The sequence below is a fragment of the Sturnus vulgaris genome, chromosome 3 (assembly GCF_052056855.1).
Source record: "Sturnus vulgaris isolate bStuVul1 chromosome 3, bStuVul1.hap1, whole genome shotgun sequence".
NCBI classification, from domain to species: Eukaryota; Metazoa; Chordata; class Aves; order Passeriformes; family Sturnidae; genus Sturnus; species Sturnus vulgaris.
Genome location: NC_142245.1, coordinates 81135955 through 81156066, shown reverse-complemented (window position 1 = coordinate 81156066; position 20112 = coordinate 81135955). Strand labels below are relative to the sequence as shown.

The 20112-nt window shown below is 41.1% G+C and overlaps 1 protein-coding gene across 2 annotated transcripts; it reads left to right on the top strand.

Annotated features, from left to right (window-relative positions):
* Nucleotides 1-503: 503 nt before the first annotated feature.
* MRAP2 (melanocortin 2 receptor accessory protein 2) lies at nt 504-19127 on the top strand. 2 transcript variants are annotated; one of them, XM_088162086.1, is made up of 7 exons: nt 1045-1108; nt 5845-5938; nt 9480-9584; nt 10001-10149; nt 13192-13291; nt 17647-17954; nt 18338-19127. In XM_088162086.1, exons 4-7 carry the CDS (start codon nt 10023-10025, stop codon nt 18349-18351), a joined length of 549 nt encoding a protein of 182 aa, XP_088018212.1. In that variant the 5' UTR covers nt 1045-1108; nt 5845-5938; nt 9480-9584; nt 10001-10022; the 3' UTR covers nt 18352-19127. The 2 variants fall into 2 exon arrangements, with proteins under 2 accessions (XP_088018211.1, XP_088018212.1); XM_088162085.1 differs by having other exon boundaries at nt 504-1108; nt 17647-19127.
* Nucleotides 19128-20112: the final 985 nt, after the last annotated feature.

Genomic DNA, 20112 nt, shown 5'->3' with positions numbered 1-20112 from the left:
ATGATCTCCAGATGTCCTACCAACCCCCAGAGAGTCTGTCACAGCAAGCTACAGACACATATTTCAAAAGGTCTCTTTGTTTCAAGAACCAACAATTCATGGGTTTGGAAATCCAGATGATTGTTTTACCTCATCAGTGTATATAAGCATCTAAAGGGGGATGTCAAGAGGATGGAGTCAGGCTCTTCAACAGGCAGAAACTGATGCACAGGAAGTTCCACTTGAACATAAGAACTTCTTTACTGTGCTGGTGACCATACACTGGAACAGAATGCCCAGAGAGGCTGTGGAGTCTCCCTCACTCAAGACATTCAAGAGCCATCTAGACGCAATCCTGTGCAACATGCTCTGTGATGACCCAGCTTTAACAGGGAGACTGTACTACATTATTCACTGTGGTCCCTTCCAACCTGATCCATCCTGTGATACGGTTAGAGAAACCTCAACCAAATCCCTGTAGATTTAGGGCACTGCCCTTCACCTCCTGGCGGCTGAGACAGCGCCTCTAGCAAACAGCCTTCACTGCTCCCCGCCAGCCCCGCTCACTGTGACTCCCCGTGTGCAAGCGCGCTGGTCCCCCAGCCTCAGGCGGGGACAGGCCATCCCTCTCCCTCCCAAATCCATGTTTCCCTTGGGATGTGTGAGCTCCTGCCCGGCAAGCGACACGCAGGTGTTGCTCCCAGCTGCTGCTCCGCCTGGAGCTCTCCCCGCGCCCTTCCCGCACCCGCGGCCGCTCCGGGGCCGCTCCGCCCGCTCCTGCCCATGGATTGCAGCGGGATCGTCACGCGGCCGCTCCATGCCGCCCGCGGGCCGGGGCAGCGCGCCCGCTGCTGATTCATTGGCTCTGCCGGGGAGCGAGCCCGCAGCATCCATCCCGCCCGCTCCATCCATCCATCCGTCCATCCCTCCCGCCCGCTCCATCCATCCATCCGTCCATCCCTCCCGCCCGCTCCATCCATTCATCCATCCCTCCCTCCCGCCAGCTCCATCTATCCCTCCCGCCCGCTCCATCCCGCCCGCCTCGCCTCGGCGCTCCGGCGGGAGCTGCGCCTTTCAGCCGGGACGAAGCGGCGCTCCGGGATCTGGCCGGGCGGACGCGCCCGGGGCGGTAAGCGCGGTGAGGGGCCGGGGCTGCGGGCGGGGCTGAGGGAGCGGACGAGAGAAAGGGACGGTCCTGCCCTGCCCTGCCGTGTCCGTCCCTGCCCGTCCCTTCCCGGGGGTGGGCGCTCCCGGCCGGGCGGCGCGGGAGGGAAGCCCCGAGCGCCTGGAGTTCAGCCCGCGGGTAACAGGTGGCCAAGGCGGCTCGGAACAGGGACCAGGCGGCTCCCGCAAGCCTGAAGGTCTGAAGCGCTCCGCCAATTTTTCTTTCATTTTAAATAATAATAATAATAATAATAATAATAATAATAATAATAATAATAATAATAATAATATAAGAAGAAGAAGAAAATGCAGGACGTGGCATTGTTCATTTGGGTGACGTGGAGAATGTCAGCTGTGGAAAAGCTTGTGCCTCCTTTCTGAATTTGTAACGGAGTGATTCCCTCTTGTATTCAAAAGCAGAACAGCTAAAAAGCGGACGGACTGATGAGGATTTGAATGAATTTAACAATTTAACCGAAAACCTTTGAAAAAAATTGTTGGGGGAAAAACACCAAGATAACTTTGTTGTGTGTTTGTTATGTGGGGGTTTTTTGCCTTTTTTCCTCCCTCCAGGTAGCATCTCTCTTTGTGCTTTCAGACTGGAGACATGAACATCTCTCCTCCATACAGCCTTAGATTACTTCTCCTGCTCTGTCTTGCCTTCTTCCCTTTCTCCGTGTGCTCTTCCCTAGTCTGTTGATTCTCATTCTTTCCCCCTGCCCCCTCCCTCCCTCCCTCCCTTCCTCCCTTCCTCCCTCCCTCCCTTCCTCCCTTCCTCCCTCCCTTCTCTGTTTTTAACAGTTGTCATCTCAGTGGTTCCTTCCTCTGGCCTCGGCCTCTGTTGACAGTGACTGATGTGTAAGTCCAGGTCCCTCTCCTGAGCTGCCTGCCATTCTTTTTCTGCTGGAAACAATCACCTCAATTACAAGCTCGAAAAACTTCTCTCTGAGCAATCCCTGTTCCCTGACATTTGCCTTTTCATCCTGTCATATAACCTTGTTTGGCACATAAAGCTGGACAGTGACTGGAAGCACAGACACACCACATGTTTGGCACTTCTGTGACAGGTGTAGCTCGTAGAGAGATGGGAGGTCAGTGGCAATGCTGCCTTAAACAGCCTCAGGCAGGCTGGACTTTGCTGGAGAGAGCACTGAGGTGCTTCTATTTCCAGGTGTGCTTCCCAGCCCACTGCTCTGTCTTGGAGTGTCTCCTTGTTTTCGTCTGTTCCTCTCATTTGAGCTTCCCAGAGGCTGTGCACACAGGGGTGCAGATTTACATAACTGCTGTGGAAACAAACAGATGTTTTGGTTTCTACTTAGAGATAATCAGGTAATAGTCCCCAGTTCTAATTGCTTTTCTTGTCCATTTGTGGCTTTCTATTCAGGTTCTTAATCAGAGAGTCAAGATAATTTTGACCACAGGAATAAATGCCTGAAAAAATGCCAGGGGCATGGCAGGTCTCCATTGAGAACAGCCGGCTCCATTCAAAAATATTCTTGTCAAAAATAATGAGATATTCTGGGTGTATCAATCACAACCAAATACGTATAAAATAAACCAAGCTATTGCAAGATGTTTTTTTTTTAAAGGAAAGAAACCACAGAATATTAAGAACTGGACAAAGTAATTTACTGCCTACTCTTTCCCTGGTTGCCCATGTACACTTTGTCATGGAAAAGGTTTTGAGTGAAGCACAGATGATACTCTTGCAGCTTGTTCAACAATTTAAATAAAATTTGAAGTCTTTAAACCTGTAATAGCAGCTATTACTGGCAAAATTATAGTACAAAGCTTATTACAAATGAATGAAGGCTTTATTCTGTGTACTCACTGCAATGTGCTCTGGTTGTACTGGTTCAATGATATTTTCTTGGCATGCAGTTACTTTTTTATAACACGGAGACATGGCAGGGATAAGAATGTGAGTTGTGTACTGCCGTCTCTTTTACCTGAGGATAAATTTGCATTTGAGGCACTACAAAAAATTGTTTGCTTCTTCAGCAGTGCTGGAAGGAAGATACAGATTTGAAGACAGGGGAAAAAAAATCCCACAGTTCTTGTTTGAAACAATCCCAGACCAGTTTGACTTTGGATGAACACCTCAGTTTCAGTGAGTGCTTAAAGTTGTCACTGAACCAATTAAGGCAATATTTCTGCTTTACATTGTAGGATAACTACAAAAGTTAAATAAGTATTTGTCATACAGGTGTGGAAATTTTAAAGAAAATCTCTATAACTTTGTTTTATTCCTTTTTGAGAAAATATAATATGTGATTCAAATTAAAAAGCTCATGTGTTATTTTGCATTGCAGAGATGATGGCTTCCACACCCTGTGTGAGTGAAAGCACAAGCTGAATATTTTTCCACCATAGCACTGTCAAACCCCAGCTGTGATATACCCAAGTGTGGAAGTAGCTCTGATAAATGGCCTCTCATACCTGTTTTGTTTGGGCTTTTTCATCCCTGCCAGCTGGTTTATCTTGCTCTGGCTTCAGCAGAGGCTGGGAACAGAACTATTTCTGCAGGGAGAGCACTGAAGTGAAGAGGTGCTATGGGAAGTGTGCTGTGGCCTTGTTGTGACCAGATGAACACTGTGTGAAGATTAGAGAATTACTTTGCATGAGAGAGAGGAAATTGTCATTGGCTTCCACTCTGCTTGTCAGCCTCAGCTCTGTGGTGACTTTTTCTCTGATGCAAAGCTAAAACAGAGCTATGAAATAAGGCCTGAACACATTCATCCATTGTTGGAACCCTGCAGCCTGGGAGTTTTGAACTTTCTGTGCTTTCTAACACTGACCCCCCAAAAGAACACTGCTTTTGACCTGAGGCCTTGGAGAAGGCTTCCAAATTTAAGTGATAGAGTTAAAATCACTAGTGTGTAGCTAAAATAGAAGTGTGCAATTTCACATGGTGAAGGGTTTTGAATGTAGGGTTTTAGAATATAGTAATAAGTATGGGACAAGATGGACGTTCTTGAGTCTTGTCTCTTTTTTCCTTCTTGTTCCTTCTTCTTCATGATTTTAGGTGGCACATTTTTAATTGATTAGAAAGTACTACAGTGAGGGTCACAGGTGTTTGGTCATTAGGTCAAAAGTATAAATAATATAGATGTTAGCTCTTAATTGGATAGTTAGGCTTTAAAAGACCTTGAAACTAACTAAATTCACCTGCATTTTTGCTCGTTTTTAACTCGATAGCTAAAAGTATTGAAGAACTCTCTATACTTTAGAAAAAATTTAATAAACAGCCATGTCCAAAAAAAAAATCTGTCTCTTAAGAATTCTATCTTAACTCTGAGTGAAAGCAGAAGAAGAAAAAAGCTACTTGCAAGAATCCATTTTCTAGGCAACCCAACAAGCAACTGCGTAAAACCTGGAGCCTGGCACACTGTAGGCTGGTCCTGCAGCAGCACAGGGCATCTCCAGGCACGGGTCACTGACACAGAGAGAGCCCAGGTAATTTTAGCTGTTGATCAGTGCTGAGTTTCCCAGGAACAATCACACGAGGGTAGTTCCTTCCTTCGGCCTTGCCTCAGTTCCAAATGGTATTTTTCTAGTCCAGTTGGTCTTGAGGGAACTTGGGTTTGCAGCTGCCATACCTGCACATCTAAGAGGAGATTGGCTTTTAGGGGGAGATGAAAGTAGGCTCATTACTGATTGTGTTATTCTGCCCTAGATGCAGGAAATAAATGGAATTATGGCTAATCTTTATTACTTTTAGAAAATGCTATCTCTTAAGCCTGTATGTTCTGGCTGTAATATCTAAAGCTTTTGGTACTGGACTTAAGCTAAACTTCAATGTGTTTTGGGAGCAAGTCCCAGCAGTTCCCTACTGACAGCTCCATGTCCATTTACAGTCAGTGCAGGCCTGAAACTTTAAGAGAAAGAGAAATGAAGATATTCTGTGACATTGTGTTAGGTATATTTCACCTGCCTTCTCAGACAAGGCCAATGAGTGGGCTTATGTAGTATTTGCTTTATTTATTTTTGGAACCATACAGTTGTCAGTGGACTCATAGTATGGTATGACCTCATGTTAGTTTCTGCCTTAACTTCCAGGTGACACCTACTGAGTTGTGCTGTTAAGTAGGCATTATTGTTTGCTTATATTGCTATTGTCTATAGGAAAATACTTGGCAAATCTTTTTAGCCTTTATTAAATTTCACTTTAAAGTCATAATGTCATGTCACATTTCTAACTAGGTACAAACAGTAGTTAGCATGCAAATTGCACATAATGGTGTGGAGTTTGTGTGGAGTGTGTAAGAAGTTTGTTATTGGAGTTTACATTGCACAGTTATGAGGATAATAAAATGCATGTTATATGATGTGTAATGGTGGTATGAGGCAAAGATGTCTGTAACTGTAACTTCTTACCCTTAGTTCACGGTTTAAGCAGTGACTAAACAAGCTTTTTTCCTTTCTATTGTTATAAACTCATTTTGTGATGAATCCAACATTAGTCTTGTTATTTTAGTGTAACAGCTCAGACATCACTGGTTGTGAACAACAGTAGCAAATAAAATCACAGTTAACATTGTGCTTTCTTTTCTCTCCAAGTAAAGCCCTAGGTATCAGAGCTGGCATTCATGATTGATTTTTAATTGTAAAGTCAGTTTTCAGATCTCTCTCTCTTTTTCTTTTTGTTTTTTCCTAAATTTGACTCATTTTTATTGCTTGTTTTCCTCTTTTTCATTGCAGGTGGGATTTGGATTCCCCTGAAAAGACCACAAATTTGAACTCAAACCCACTCCTCCTAGGGTACTGAGAAATAGCAAGAAACAAGAACCCTTAGGTGAAGTATTTCCTGCAGACTTTCCTGTCTAGGCTTGGAAGTGACACAGCTTGTTCAAAGCCACATGATAGGGTTGTAGAAAGATGGGGTCTGTATTGATTTTCAGCTGCTGCAGTGCAGCAGTGTAAATAAGTTAGTGCTTGTTTTTTTCATTTGTTTTTTTTTTTTTTCTCTGACTTCACCTCCTAGTCTTTGCGATGGAGTGGGGGTGGCTGACTCTCTTTTCCCTCATGCAGAATATTGGTGCTGGCATGGGAATGTAGAAGATATGGGAACAGCCTGAGTTGTTAACTTCTCATAGCCAGCATCTTCTGGGTTAACTGTACTGCTTAATAGATGGAGCTGATGCACCAGGGTGTAGCACTGAGCTTTCTCAGGCTGGGACTTCTCACAGCTCGAAATGTTCCTTTTTTTCCCCCCTGTCTGGGTCTTGGGATCTTCAGAGTTTGCAAGCAGACAAAGTTTGTTTGATCTTTAGAAACCATTGAGTGCTTAGGTTCTGTGGCACTAAGCAGAAGAGAACTATGTGGAAAATAGATGTAGTTGGTGACTATAAATTCACCGAGCTCCTTGTGTCTACCATACTGATTGTTTCTCTTGCTCCAGAAACAAACAGTACATGAACAATCCACATAGGGGTTTTTTTGTGCATGCAGGTCAGCTTTGGAGGTAGTTGTTGCTGGTTACAAGGTCAGTTTCAGACAAACACAAAACTAGATAAGCCTTTTTGGTCTCATTGCTGGCTTAAGCCATGCAGTTTTGCTGCAGATGTGGTGTGTGTTCAATTTGTTTTCATTTTGAAAGGTAAGTGGCTGAGAGCCTCATGCAATCTATCAGTGATGTCCAGATTGGAGAAAATATTCCAGGTGCACAGCCTTGGATATCCTGCTGCTGCTGCTGTTCAAGGGCTTGGGTTTTATGCACACATAGCCCAAGAGCCAGACTAGCTTGCTCGGGTGCCACTGCAGCTGTCAGGCCAGCTGAGACCATAGAAACTTTCACACAGGTTACAAACAAGTCCTCACGAAGGCATAATTCAGCTCCAAGAGTTGCAGTTAGGTCTCCATGGGGAACATCTGGTTCCATTATCTGCAGAGAGCAACCCAATGCTCCAGGAGAAAGCCCTGAGCACTTGCCCTTTTTAGTTACTAGGATACCAACCTGCCTAAATTTCTGGTTGGCAGCACTGAACACACTCCTGCTTTGGGGTTTCTTGAATAAGCAAAGTGAAGCTTTTTGTTCCTGACTTACTTGCCCCTGGAAGAAGAGAGCAGGAGTGAGGAAAGCCTGTCTGCAGCCTTACACATCAAAATCAATAGAGGGGCTTTCATGTTTTCCTCAAAAGACCCCTGTACCTTCCAGAAGAACTCTCAGCAAAGTCAATTAGAGGAGGTCCCTGTGAAGCTTCAGAGCTGTGAGATGAATCACAGCTCTCTGTGTCTGACAGAAAGTGTTTGAGACCACCTCTGGGAGGAATTCCTTCTTGGAAGTGCTTATCTCTTACCTGAATCCCTGCATGACCTGCTGCAGCCAGACAGATGCACTTGACAGGATGCTACTATGCCAGCTCAGCCTGCTTTGCTCTTCCTCAGGAGATGCAAGGTCTAAATAGTTACTTCTTTCACTGTACTAGTCCTTGTACCATGCTAGACTGGCTTCTTAAGTAGAATAAAAGGTTTTCTCATGTTTGAGGCTGAGTTTTTTGGAGGTATTTGGACAGAAAAGCTTACAAGTGAGCTGAAAGTTGGTTTGGAACAGTGCTTATACTTAGCCTCACTGGTTGGTTCAGAATCATATGTATATGTCCCTCAAAGCACAGAGAGCTGGTGACTCAGCTTTTCATTAGCACCTCTCCCTCTGATAGTGGCTTGTCTACAGTGAAAGTAAGTCTCCACATGCATGCAGCCAGTGGAAAGGCTGGAGCTTCTAATCCTAACCTAATGTTATACTGGGATGGATTCTTTGTGTCCTGGAAATGGACATCCTCCCCGTAAATTATAAATGGACTCTGGTGCCTAGACTGGGAGAGAGCTCTGCATGTGTCCCAATGAATCACAGCTGCTTTGAGGTGGGAAGAATCACTTGAGGTGGAAGACACAACATTTTTCAGATTGTTCCTAAACTCTATTCTGAAGTTTACTGCAAATGGATTTCAGCTCTTTTTGCAATACTAAAAGGAAAGAGGTGACAATGGCCATTAGTGATTCCATGGGAGGAATATTTAAATGAAAGACTCCTCTGGAAAGTTATAAAAAAGAAAAACAGCCTTTAAACAGGACTAATAAGTGTTGTCAAGAGACATGTCATCAACAAAACATTGAGGAGAAGGGGGGAAAAATTATGGTGGGAACCCTGTGTGGCACCATGTAGTCTCTTGGAGCACTGCCACAAAACAAAACACAGATTCTTGTAATGAACAACTGACAGAGCTGAGATGGGAGCAAATTAGGACGGGGATCCTGGGGTTTTCTCTGTGCCACTTCCTTCTCCCAGAGGCAGTAGTTGCTTTAGCTGATTAAAATAAGAAAACTTCTGTCTAAAGCTTAATCAGACTTCCCTGAGAGAATTTGAAGAAATGGAGAAGCCAAGGTGGAACTTTACTGCCAACACAGGCACTTTTAGTTAGACTTACCTCTTTCTCTCTGTCCATTCTCAAAGGGTTAGAAGTACAAGATGGGAAACATGCTCAGCCATGAACTGGGTTGTCCACAATATCCATGTGCTTTTCCTTCTTCTCTGTGCTTCAGGCTATTTATTCATGCTGGAGGCCCTCTGGAAGGCTAAGGGGAGGGTGAGGGTAATGTGGTGAAGCTTCTGATCCTGATCCAAGAATAGGGTTGGTCACTTCTCTCCCCATACCATCCCTTCACCTTTCTTACTGTCACGTTGCTCATTCTGAAAACTAAATTGTTTTGGGTTGAAAAATAAATCCATTTATTGTTTTAAAAGATTTATAACTTGCCAGTCAAATTTTTTGATAAGTGTTTAAAGTTCTAAACGTTGCATCTAAGTGTGAAATTTACTTTTTCAGACATAGTTCTTATTTATAATTACTTTGAGGCATTTCTGCCAGCATTTGGTAATGGTAATAAAGCTGTAGAAAGAACTGTTTTATGAATTTGAAATGGCGTTCATATTCTCTGAGTGAAAGGGTTTCTTATTTTTTGCCTGATTTTTTGTTCTTTACGTATGGCCCTCTTAGCACTTGAAGTCTTAGTCAATCCTGCTGGGTTTTAATTGAAACCAAAATTACTGAAAGCTCAGCTTGCTTTCACAAAAAGTACTTTGTAATATGTTTCAATTTGGATTTTCTGTCTCCAGCTACTGCAGCAGATGTTTTCTGCTGAGATGTGCTTTCTTTTGGTGTGCATAAAACTGTCTCATATTCTAAAAAAAAATATTCTGCAAAATGCAAGGCTCTAGTACAAAGGGTGGTAATGACGGAGAGATCTATCAAGATAATTTCATGATGCTCAGTGTTGCTTCCCAATTTTTGTTAATCTGTGAGGGAAATCACTCCTGTTTTATTTTCCTTTTGTAGTGGCATATTGAGCCCGTTTATCAGCATAGAAAAATTTAGATTGGAAGGGACTCCTGGTGGTCATCTGGTCCAACCTCCTACTCAAAGCATGTTCGACTAGATCAGGTAAATTTCTCCTTGTATCTAACATGAATTTCCCATTCCCCATTTTTTGTCCATTGCTTCTTGTCCCCTTACTGTACACCTCTGAGAAGAGCCTGGCAGCAGCATCTCTGCTCCCTCTAAGTGCAGACAGCACTGAGGTCTCCCTGGAGCTGACTCTTCTCCAGGCTGAACAAACACTGAGGCTCTCGTGCCTCCTGTGCTTCAGCTCCCCAAACATCTTGGCTGCCTTTCACTGGGCCCCAGTGTCTGTGTCTGTAATTAGGGGAAGGAATGGGAGGGATGGGATAGCCTTGTGTGATGAGGCAGTGCTGGTCTTGGGAACAATGATGAGGAAGTGATCCAATAGATGAGAAAGACCAAAAAACCCAAAAGCTGTGCTAAGTGTAGTCCCCATTAACACATCTCATATCCCACAGGTCTGTATTTGCTGAGGTCAGGATGTCTGCCCTGAGGCTGATCTCTAACAGAACCTCCCAGCCTGCCTTGTCCAACTCTGATTACACCTGGGACTATGAGTACTATGAGTATGGACCAGTGTCATTTGAAGGGCTGAAGGCTCATAAGTGTAAGTTCAGCAGAGACATGCTTTACTGCAGCTGAGCTTCCTGTCTACGTGCTCCTATTCTTCGCTTGTGACTGAATATTGTACAAAACCATTTCTCCCCTAATTCTTAGTATTCTCTGCAATTAACAGCATCCCTCTATTTATTAGATCATAATTATTGTTTATTATTCTGTATCCTTCTGTTGAATTTTTCTTGTTCTGCTGGAGAAGTGAAGGCAGGAACTAGAAACTAAAAAACCTGGAAAAGTAGGGACCAGATATTTTGTACAGTAAAGCTTTAGACAGTAAATAGACAAAGATAGCCAGGAGATACTTGTGACTGTCAGAGATAAGAACAAAATCACTTTTTGTGGCTTTGAAAATGAGGAAGCCTCAGTAATGTTAGTGAGAGGCAAAATAGGTAGGAATGATCAGAGGAGTTGGAACTGCTGCTGGATGTTATGAGTCTGTATTATGAAGAAAAGGAAGGCCAAAACTGCAACTTGAAAATGTAAAAGTATCCCATGACTATTTATTTGTAACTTTGGGCAGTATAAGTGTCCTTCATACCATATTTTTTGAAAAAAAGTTATGTACTGTTAATTTAGATTAAGTGTTTAGAATTTAGTAGGTTTGAATAGTTTCTGCTTAAGTGAGTGAGACTCAAATGAAATATTGAAGAGGACTCAGGATACCTGCTTGAATTTTAAATAAATTCAAACAATGTAATTTATGCAGCAGAGGGTTGTAAGCATGTCAGGAGGCACAATAAAGCGAGGAAAATGTAGCATTAGGCTCAGTAAAATTAAGAATTATGTTGAGAGCAGGAACACCATCCACAAAACAGGCTTGTTAATCAGCACATGATAGCAGCTGTAATTTTGTGAGGAGCAGTAGTTTATCAGAGCCTTGATTTTCTTTTTTTCCTTTCTTTCTTTCTTTCTTTCTTTCTTTCTTTCTTTCTTTCTTTCTTTCTTTCTTTCTTTCTTTCTTTCTTTCTTTCTTTCTTTCTTTCTTTCTTTCTTTCTTTCCTTTCTTTCTTTTTTTTTCCCTTTTAGTTAATTTTTTCAGCTTGATTGATATAATTTATGTGCATGTTTTTTACTCATCTTGATCGCATTTTATGTTCTGGTTTTTAATGCAGCTGCATACCAGCCAAGCATGTCTGACTAATTAGAAGGTACTAGTAGCTATAAATGTCCAAGTGGTAAATTTTTTAAAGGGAATATTTCTTTTTAGATGAAACCTTCAGGTACTACAAAGTCCAACAAGAGGAGCTGTTTTGTATTAGGAAGGTCAACCATAAGGTATATCTTTAATCAGTGAACATAGGCTGTGTTTACAGAATGGTTCTGAAAGTAATTTAGTGCACATAATATATGGAATTACAGAACTGATCTCATGGCAGAATGCTTTAAGCAGAAAGGGATATTAAAATCTCCTCCCCCTCCATCACAGAGACCTATACTTCAAACCACATTCCAGTTATTTTACACAAGGTACTGAGAGGGGAAGATAAGGCATAGGAGACATGGAATAAATATTGCAGTGGGAGACTTGAAACTTAACCTCCTGAGCTTACCTGAGAAAGGGATTAAGGAGGGACTTCAATGTGATAAAGTATTTTCTCAGAGAGAAAATCTCAAGTTGCAGCAGGCATTTTGACTTTGCAGGGAAAGAGAGAATGGATTGATTTCCAGTTTCCACATCTGCCTTTTAGCATGGAAGATATTTCACAGTGGGAGCATGATTAACAGCTGGGGTCAAGCACCAGGTAGGATAGCTGATTCATTGGTTTTTTCAGTGTCTTTAATTAATCCTGTAGGAAATTCAACAGTTCTGTGCTGTGCCTGTAGCTGTGGGTCAGACATGACAGCCAGTGGGGATCTCTGAGGTTTGGTAGCGGCTGTGTAATGAGAGGTAAGGGCAGAAAGGACTCCTGTCCTGACCAAGCCTTCCCTCGTGCATGTCTGTTTTTGAACTTCTACAGTGGAAGTTTTGAATACTTGCATAAGCAAAGAATAACTAACTGAAATGACAGGTGAAAAAAAACCTGGGTGCTGATGGGTCCTGGGCCAGGTGATTTTGAGTGTTGGTGCTCTGTAACTTTGGTCCATGCTAATCAGTTGATCCTTGTCTGGAAATGTATTTTTCCCACTTGAACCTCTCTAAATGAAGTTCCTGGAAACTTTGAACTTCCCTCAGGAGCATCTGTGGATCCACCTTGAAGCTGTAAGTGGACATAGATTTGTTTTTAGTAGTACTGGCAAATTGTCTGCAGTCCATTTGCTATAAATGAGAATAGATACAGTTTGTGCACACAGATAAAAAGCTGTGCTCTTTCCAGTGAATGCTTTATTTGGCTATTGCACTGGTGTTTTCCTATTGATTGACTGGTGGTTTGACTTTTTAAATCTGTTGCACTCCTCTGACATTGTATTGCAGTTCTTTGTACTTAAGTTGGAAACTCAAATTGAAAATTATTCAAAAACATCTTGTATCTGTTGGTAATTGATATTTATTGAATTAGCAAGTAGTTTTATCTGTGGTTCTGTTTCTTGCAGAGCATGCTGTCTTGCTACTTAAAGGTCTTCCTAAACATATTTTGTCAAAGAAATCCATTTAAATCCAGAAACTTAATGGTCTGGGGCAGAAATAACTTAAAACGGCAGGAGTTCAGTTCTACAGAGACAGCGGATTTTGAGGACAAGGAAATAATCCTCTCTTCCTAGTTCTAGCACTGAATTTCCTAAGCAATGCTTGGAAATGGACCTGGCATAGGGAGCTCCTTTACTGACCAAGAGAATTGTCTTCCCTCTGTTATCTGCTGGCTGGTTTGTCTAGATATCAGTAAAGTTTGGCCTTGAAATGAGATTTTCAATGGCAGTTTTCTGTTTAAAAATAGATAAAGATAAATTTGATAATCCTTTCTCTTTGTCACCCAGAAGTAAGCTGCAAATTGTTTTGGGTTTGCAATCATGCTGCCTGTGGAAGGCAGTTTTTTGCAAGCACAAGTAAAATATTTATCATCTTGTTTCCTCTTTTTTTTTCTTTTTCTGCCAGATTCCATTGTGATTGGATTTTGGGTTGGTCTTGCAGTTTTTGTCATCTTCATGTTTTTTGTCCTGACTCTGCTGACGAAGACAGGAGCACCACATCAAGAGTGAGTCTGAAAATGGGAATAATAATCTGGCCTGCCAAGTGGCACACCCGGGCTCCTGCAGCCCCCAAACAGGCAGTGACAGTGCTCACATTGTACCATTTTATTCTAGTCTGTTCTTATGAAACAGTGCAGTCTGTCTTCATTTCAAGTCATTTTAACATTTTCATTCTAAAAGGATGTTTTGGGTAGGCTGCCAAACAGGTGCCCTTAGATTACTGTTTGCAAGCAAATGGGATGGTTCTAAGTAGGCTGAAGTTTTCATGAAGTGATACTGTTAATATCAACAGAGTAGATGCAAATAAAATGCAGTGCAGACCTTGAATTAAGGAAGCTGTAACCTGGCTGGTTCCCAAATGTTTATGTGTTCAAGTCCTGAGACAAATATGGGTAGTATTTGCAAAATCTTCCCTTAACCCCTGAGATCTGAGAGTGTCTTAGTTTCTGCTGAGAAATTGCAACAGATGCTGAAGTAGAGATCAGCTTGACATTTCTTTAAAGCCAGGCTCCCTTGAAAGCCCTCTATTTTTTATTCTTTCTGGCTGATAAGTATGTGCAGACCATGCCTTGCCTCAGTGGTTTATCTGCATTTGCCCAGGATGCAGGCTGTCAGTGCCCCTTCCTCTGAGAAAGACTGAACCCACATCTCCTCTCAGACCTGTGGGCCACAAAGTGGAAAAAAAAAAGCCTCTCTGGAGTGTGAGATTGCTTACAGGCAGTAGCAATGATGAGGAGCTGATTGCAAAAGGCAATTGCTGGTGCTTATCACTTCCTAAAGCAGCCTGTCTCTGCCTCCTTTGCTATTTAATCACATGTAAAGTGGCTCTGGAAATCCGTGTACTAGCACATCTAGAGAGACAAGGTCACATTAGAGGGGGCAGATGTACATCCTGAACCTCTTCTGTGCTCCTGTGAGAAGAAAACAGAGGCAGAAGAATCCAGCTTACCAGAACTGCCGTGTTGGTATTTTTGCTTCCCCTACATACTGTTATGAAGCAGCCAGACATTGCTCTCAAACTGATTTAAAATCCCTGTAATTGTTGGTGTGCTGCCTCCTTTTCACAAAGATCTTATTTATTAGCTGAGCATGAGTCTGGATCCCATGTGGACAGTTTGAGGGGGGAAAAAGTGGTGAAGTCAAAAATACATATATAGAGAGAGTTTAATACGGATATTTGTCAAAAATTTTTACACTTGAAAAAATTTACTTTCAGGTAGCAGAGACCTGCTTTATATCTCCTACTTTTTTTCTGCTTTTTTCATCAATTTTCTTGGAACAGTGACCTAGACAGTTTGTGAAATGTCCACCTTTGGTCAACTTCTACATCCAGATAACGTGATCAGAATTCAAATTTGCCCTTCCTTCATCATTAGGCTTGAGGTGTCCAGAAGTCCCTTCTGTTCTACACCTTAATATAATTTTTATTTGGTTGCTGGAGTGAGACCAATTATTCCTTTCTGTGTTTATTACAGATCTCTTTGCAGCTTTGAAAGCTGTGTCCCTGAGTGCTTGCCCACTTGCTATTTATCCTGAGCTGGCACCTTTAACAAATTTGAGCACTGTTTTTTTTACATTTGGTAATGAAATGCTCATGGTACTGAACATGGATCCTTTGGGAATACTCTAAGGACAGCGAATACAGTTGTGTTCTCTTATTTTTGATACTTATATGTAAAAACTGGAGAACAGCTACCTGTAAAACCAGAGCAAACTGGTTTTAGTTTGCCTGCATCTTCTATTTTGATACCTGACTGGGCTCGTCATGACTTGGTGTTTCATTAGTGGGCTGCCTTGAGCCCTCCTTTAGAAATAGATGTTAATGGGATTTCTAGGTCCTAGGAGAAAGCCAGCTTGACTGATGCATGAAGTCTCTGAAGTCTCTGACTTCAGTAAGGCTATTTGGCTGTTCTTTAAAGTACCATTAATGTGAGAGTGTAAGTGTATCTGGGCTCAGATGGATGGATCCAAAGCAGAATACTCTGTTGTTTTTTTTTCTAGTAGTATGCTTTTCTTGGCTCAATATAAAGGAGCATGATAGGATGTGCTTTTCAAAACCACACAAAATGTTCAGAATTAGGTATATTCTCAGAGCAGAATGGACAGGATATGGATGGGGGCAGAAATTTAATCAGTTATGGAAATTATGTCTGTTGCATTTCTCTTTTATTTGCTTGCACAACAACATTAGCTTATGCAACTGAAAAAATTTGTTGTCAATATCTGAATTTCCAAAAAATGCTCTCATTCATCATACTGAGGAGAGGAAAGCAAGCCATATTTGTTTCTGCATTTGAAAATGCCCTTAAAAACATATTTGTGCAACAAATGCAAGAGGTCATACAAACGATCTCTACAAAATACTGGCTGATGTAATCTTAAAGCAGTAGATGCTTTATAACTGTGTTTTTGATTTTTTTTTTTTAAGAAATCAATTGATCTTGGTTAAGTAAACCTGGGATTTTTGAGGCTGCATTTCTTGGGTGTTCTGAAAAGATACCTGCTGAGGAATTCTTGCAGATTGTAATGAGCAAGACTGTGCAAGTTTCCAGTCTAGTTTTAAAAAAAATGTAATAGAATTCCTCTCCAAAATACAAAGATGGTGTTCGTGAATTTCAAAAATCCAAAATATACAGAAGTATATTAGGTCATGTGTTCCCTGCTCATGAACACAGGTTTATGCTATATATCCTCAACATTCTGGGTCATTGTAAAATTTATTTGCATTTTCTGTTCTTCCATTAGGATTAGGTTGGCATTGCCAGTGTGCCACTCAGCATGGTCAGCCTTTGCTCCTTCATGGTGCACTGGATTATGAAGCACATTCCACATCCATGAAGCAATTCTACTCCTGTAGTGGATGTATTTTAAACTTTCTTCTGCAGTCACTTCTTCCTGGGCTTACAGTGCTTGTCCTTCTTTCTGTGCTTATTTGCCACCTCTACTGCCTGTGCCACAACATTACCTAGAAATCCTTGGGACAGATTTGCCAAATTATATATGAAACTTCAACTCAGAGTGATGCTTTTTTACTGCATTATAAATACATAAATATGAGTTGCCAGTTCAGAATTATTTCATGCTGTTTGCCCCCTGCTGTGTATACAGGAGATTATTACTTAGTTACTGGTCAGTCTTACATCAATTTATATGTTATTCTTCTACCTGGTTCACTTTGAAATGCAGAGTGAGTCAATACAATTTTGACAAACTAGAGAACTGCTTTGATTTCTAGGCTAGTGGAAGCGATTTTTGTGAGGACAGAATTCCCCCATCGTGTAATGGAACTAAATTAGCTTCTGAGAAGCAGGGATCTTTAACTGTGCCTTAAAGACTAATGGTAGGTATCCTGTGAACTTGAAAATTTTAGTGGGTAGACTTCTGAAGGTGTCATCTGAGGCTTTCAAAAGCTTGTAGGCACTTATCTCCACTGCAGGCTTGAGGAAATGAAATTACTCTGAAAAACTCTTCAGTGCCGGGTGGACCTTTAGGTGTCCAATTATCTGACTCCAGAGTAATTTGCTACATCTTCAGATGTAAATAGTATGATTTATTAGTTCTTAACAAAATTCATGTTCTGAGAACATGTTTCATTGCTCATTCTCTGAATACCTCGACTGCCTTCCAAATGTAATTAACTTGCATTTTGTGATGATAGCATATAAATTCAGCCTGACAAACAATGAATCTGTAAATCTATTTTCTAGCTTGAGCTCTTCTCACCCCAAGTTGCAAATGGCTCCTGCAAGAGTACATGCAGATTGGTGCTGGTGTGAGATAAGACTTACAGAGAAAACTGCCAAAAAACATTAAACTATCCTTCCTGGGCTGCCCGGATTGTTAAGACTGCCAGTGTTTAAAGCAGTCTTTAGTTCCAACTCTCCTTATTTGGAAATCTGAATGTCATTGATTGAAGTCAGTGGAAAAGATGGTTTGATATCTGGACAAACTCAATGTCCTTAGTGACAGCAGAGCTGCCTGTGCCTCAGAAACATTTTGTCTATCAAGGACTTTTCTCAAACTGTTCTTATGAGCCATTTGAAACTATAGTTACTATTTGAAATCAAGAGCGTTTATAAACTCATTCAGTGATGTGATTATTATAGTATATTGATTTCTACAAGTGCCATTTCAGAGTGCTGGCATTAACTTATTCCCATGGAAAATTACCATGGCAAATGAAGACATAAAAGTGTTTTAGCAGAAAATAATAAATAGTGCTGGATTTAAAACTCTGTGGTAGATAAACTGCAGGGTTCCTTTTTCTCCTGATTGTAATGGTTGCTGAAACCAAACTTGTTGATAGGAACTCGAATAGTCCTATTTTTGTGTTTACTGTATTTTTCTTTTTCCTCTGTAGCAATGCAGAACTTTCTGAAAAAAGATTTCGCATGAACAGCTTCGTGGCAGATTTTGGAAGACCTTTGGAGTCTGAGAGGGTCTTTTCTCACCAAATGGCTGAAGAATCCCAGTCACTTTTCCATTTCTGCATTAATGAAGTGGACCATATGAACAAAGAAAAAGAGAATCAGAAAGGTCCAAGTCTGGAGAGTAATACCCACTTCCATGAGGTTCCCAAAAGCAGTGGAATGTTGGAGGAAGACCTACATTGTCTTACAAAATTTAACATTCCTAACTTTGTGAACACTGAGCAGAACTCTTCATTAGGTGAGGATGATCTCCTCATCTCAGAGCCACCAATCATTTTATAAAGCAAACTGGTTATGCAATTGTCCCATTGGATCCCTGATTGAAAAAATCTTTTACTTTAAGTTAAACATTCCAGTTATTGTCCAGTATGAAGCCTTTTTTGGCCTGCTGCTCTTTTGACCAAAGGTATTTCAGACTTGTGCTTTTTATTATATGTAAGACTGGCTGCACTGATAGAACTCTATTTAGACAAGAAGTAAGACAGTGAGTGCTTTATTCTGACGCCTTCTGAGGTCTAAAATATCTGCTCAGCATTATTTCTGCTTTTTGATTTATTTTATTTTATTTTTAAAATTTTCTCTTATGTTGTTCTTCCTTTTAAAATGACTGCTTATGACCAGATTCTGAAGGATAATAATTTACAAGAACTGTGAAGGCTGGAGCCTGGTACTGAGAAGTTTCTGAATATTCATTGGCCAAGAAGAGTGTAAATCTCAAAGAAGAGTGAAGAAAGGAATAAACAGCCCCTGGAGAGGCTCTGTAGTTTCTGCTACTCCCAATAAGGATGCCTGAAGCTGAGCAGCATAGTAAATACCTGCTTGGGACTAACTTCAATTTGTGATCCCTAACTGCTTTTTGGTGCAGGTTAAACCTAATTTACAAAGCTTCCAGAGGGGAATACCTTGCAAATTAAATTGTTTGGTTACAGTGTTTACAAAATGCTATCACCACCTGCTGCTGAGTAAAAGCAAATTGGTGCCTGTAATTATACTTCAGAATGACACTTAAGCAGCTGCCCCATGATGATGTGGAATTAGAATTCTACACACAAACACAAACTCTGATTTGTCTTTCCTTTCCCTTTCCTTTCCCTTTCCTTTCCCTTTCCTTTCCCTTTCCTTTCCCTTTCCTTTCCCTTTCCTTTCCCTTTCCTTTCCCTTTCCTTTCCCTTTCCTTTCCCTTTCCTTTCCCTTTCCTTTCCCTTTCCTTTCCCTTTCCTTTCCCTTTCCTTTCCCTTTCCTTTCCCTTTCCTTTCCCTTTCCTTTCCCTTTCCTTTCCCTTCTTTCCTTTTTCTGTTAATTGCTGATGTGAACTTCCAGTTCAGTAATTATAGGATTCAGTAGCTAAATCACAGGAAATAAGAAAAAGAACTATTTTTCTTTGGCCAATAAAGTTACTACATGCAAATGATGGTGGTTTGTTAAGCTGGTGTTATGTGTTGCTAATAGGCTGAACCCTCCCATGCTTTTTGCCTTTATAAAAGGTCATTTCTTTACTCATTGGCCAGTGAAGTGCTAGCAGGATTTGAGTAGAGAGGACCAACTCCAAAAAATATAGCTAAGCTGTGCTTGCTCTGTCTTCTTTTTGTTCTCAATTGGAATAGTGTTGCAACCCCAACTGTTCTCCCAGTGAAAGATTTGGTAAGGATTTGAATAGGTGTAGTTTCAATCATTATTTTTTAGAGATGGAATTAAGTTCTGAACCTTTGAGAGTACTTAAAAATGTATTTCAGCTTTCTTCAAAAGATGGTAGCTAACAACTGAATGGTTTTAGAGCAAGCATATAAGATGCAAAGGTACCAGGTTCAAACCCTTTGCTGGATTTCAAGTATGCTCTGCAGGAAGCTCTTAATTGAGATGGAAAGAGTGGATTCCAGATACTGTGCCTAACTGGATTTTCTTGAAATTATTGTGCTTTGTATCCAACACATCTGTGTTCGAGGTTAGAAACCTGCTGATACATTCTTCAGCCATGCTGATTAAATGTTTATTAATTAATTAAATGCTGATTAATTTGTTCCTTCTTCACCTTACAAATATGAAAAAGAGTGAATGGGTTGAGCATTTTAAGAATACAAATTGTGTAGGAAGAGTGCAGGAAACATCCTTTGTTTTTATGTCCTGTGCCCTTATTACATACCACTTACAGATTAATTTCCTGTTTTCAAATGTAATTCTTGCAGGACTTGCTAGTGTTTAAAGAAACAGGATTACACTTAAAGCAGAGACTATTTAAAACTCTCAGGTTATTGCTGAAAATAGTTTCCAGAGAAGACTGTGATGAACCCTGTTCTGAATGAGCACAGCTCCATGGGCTGCAATGCACATCTCCAATAAAATGTTTCAGGAGTGGGAAATACCTTCTTTCACAGAAGGAACTTAACTACAAGTATGAG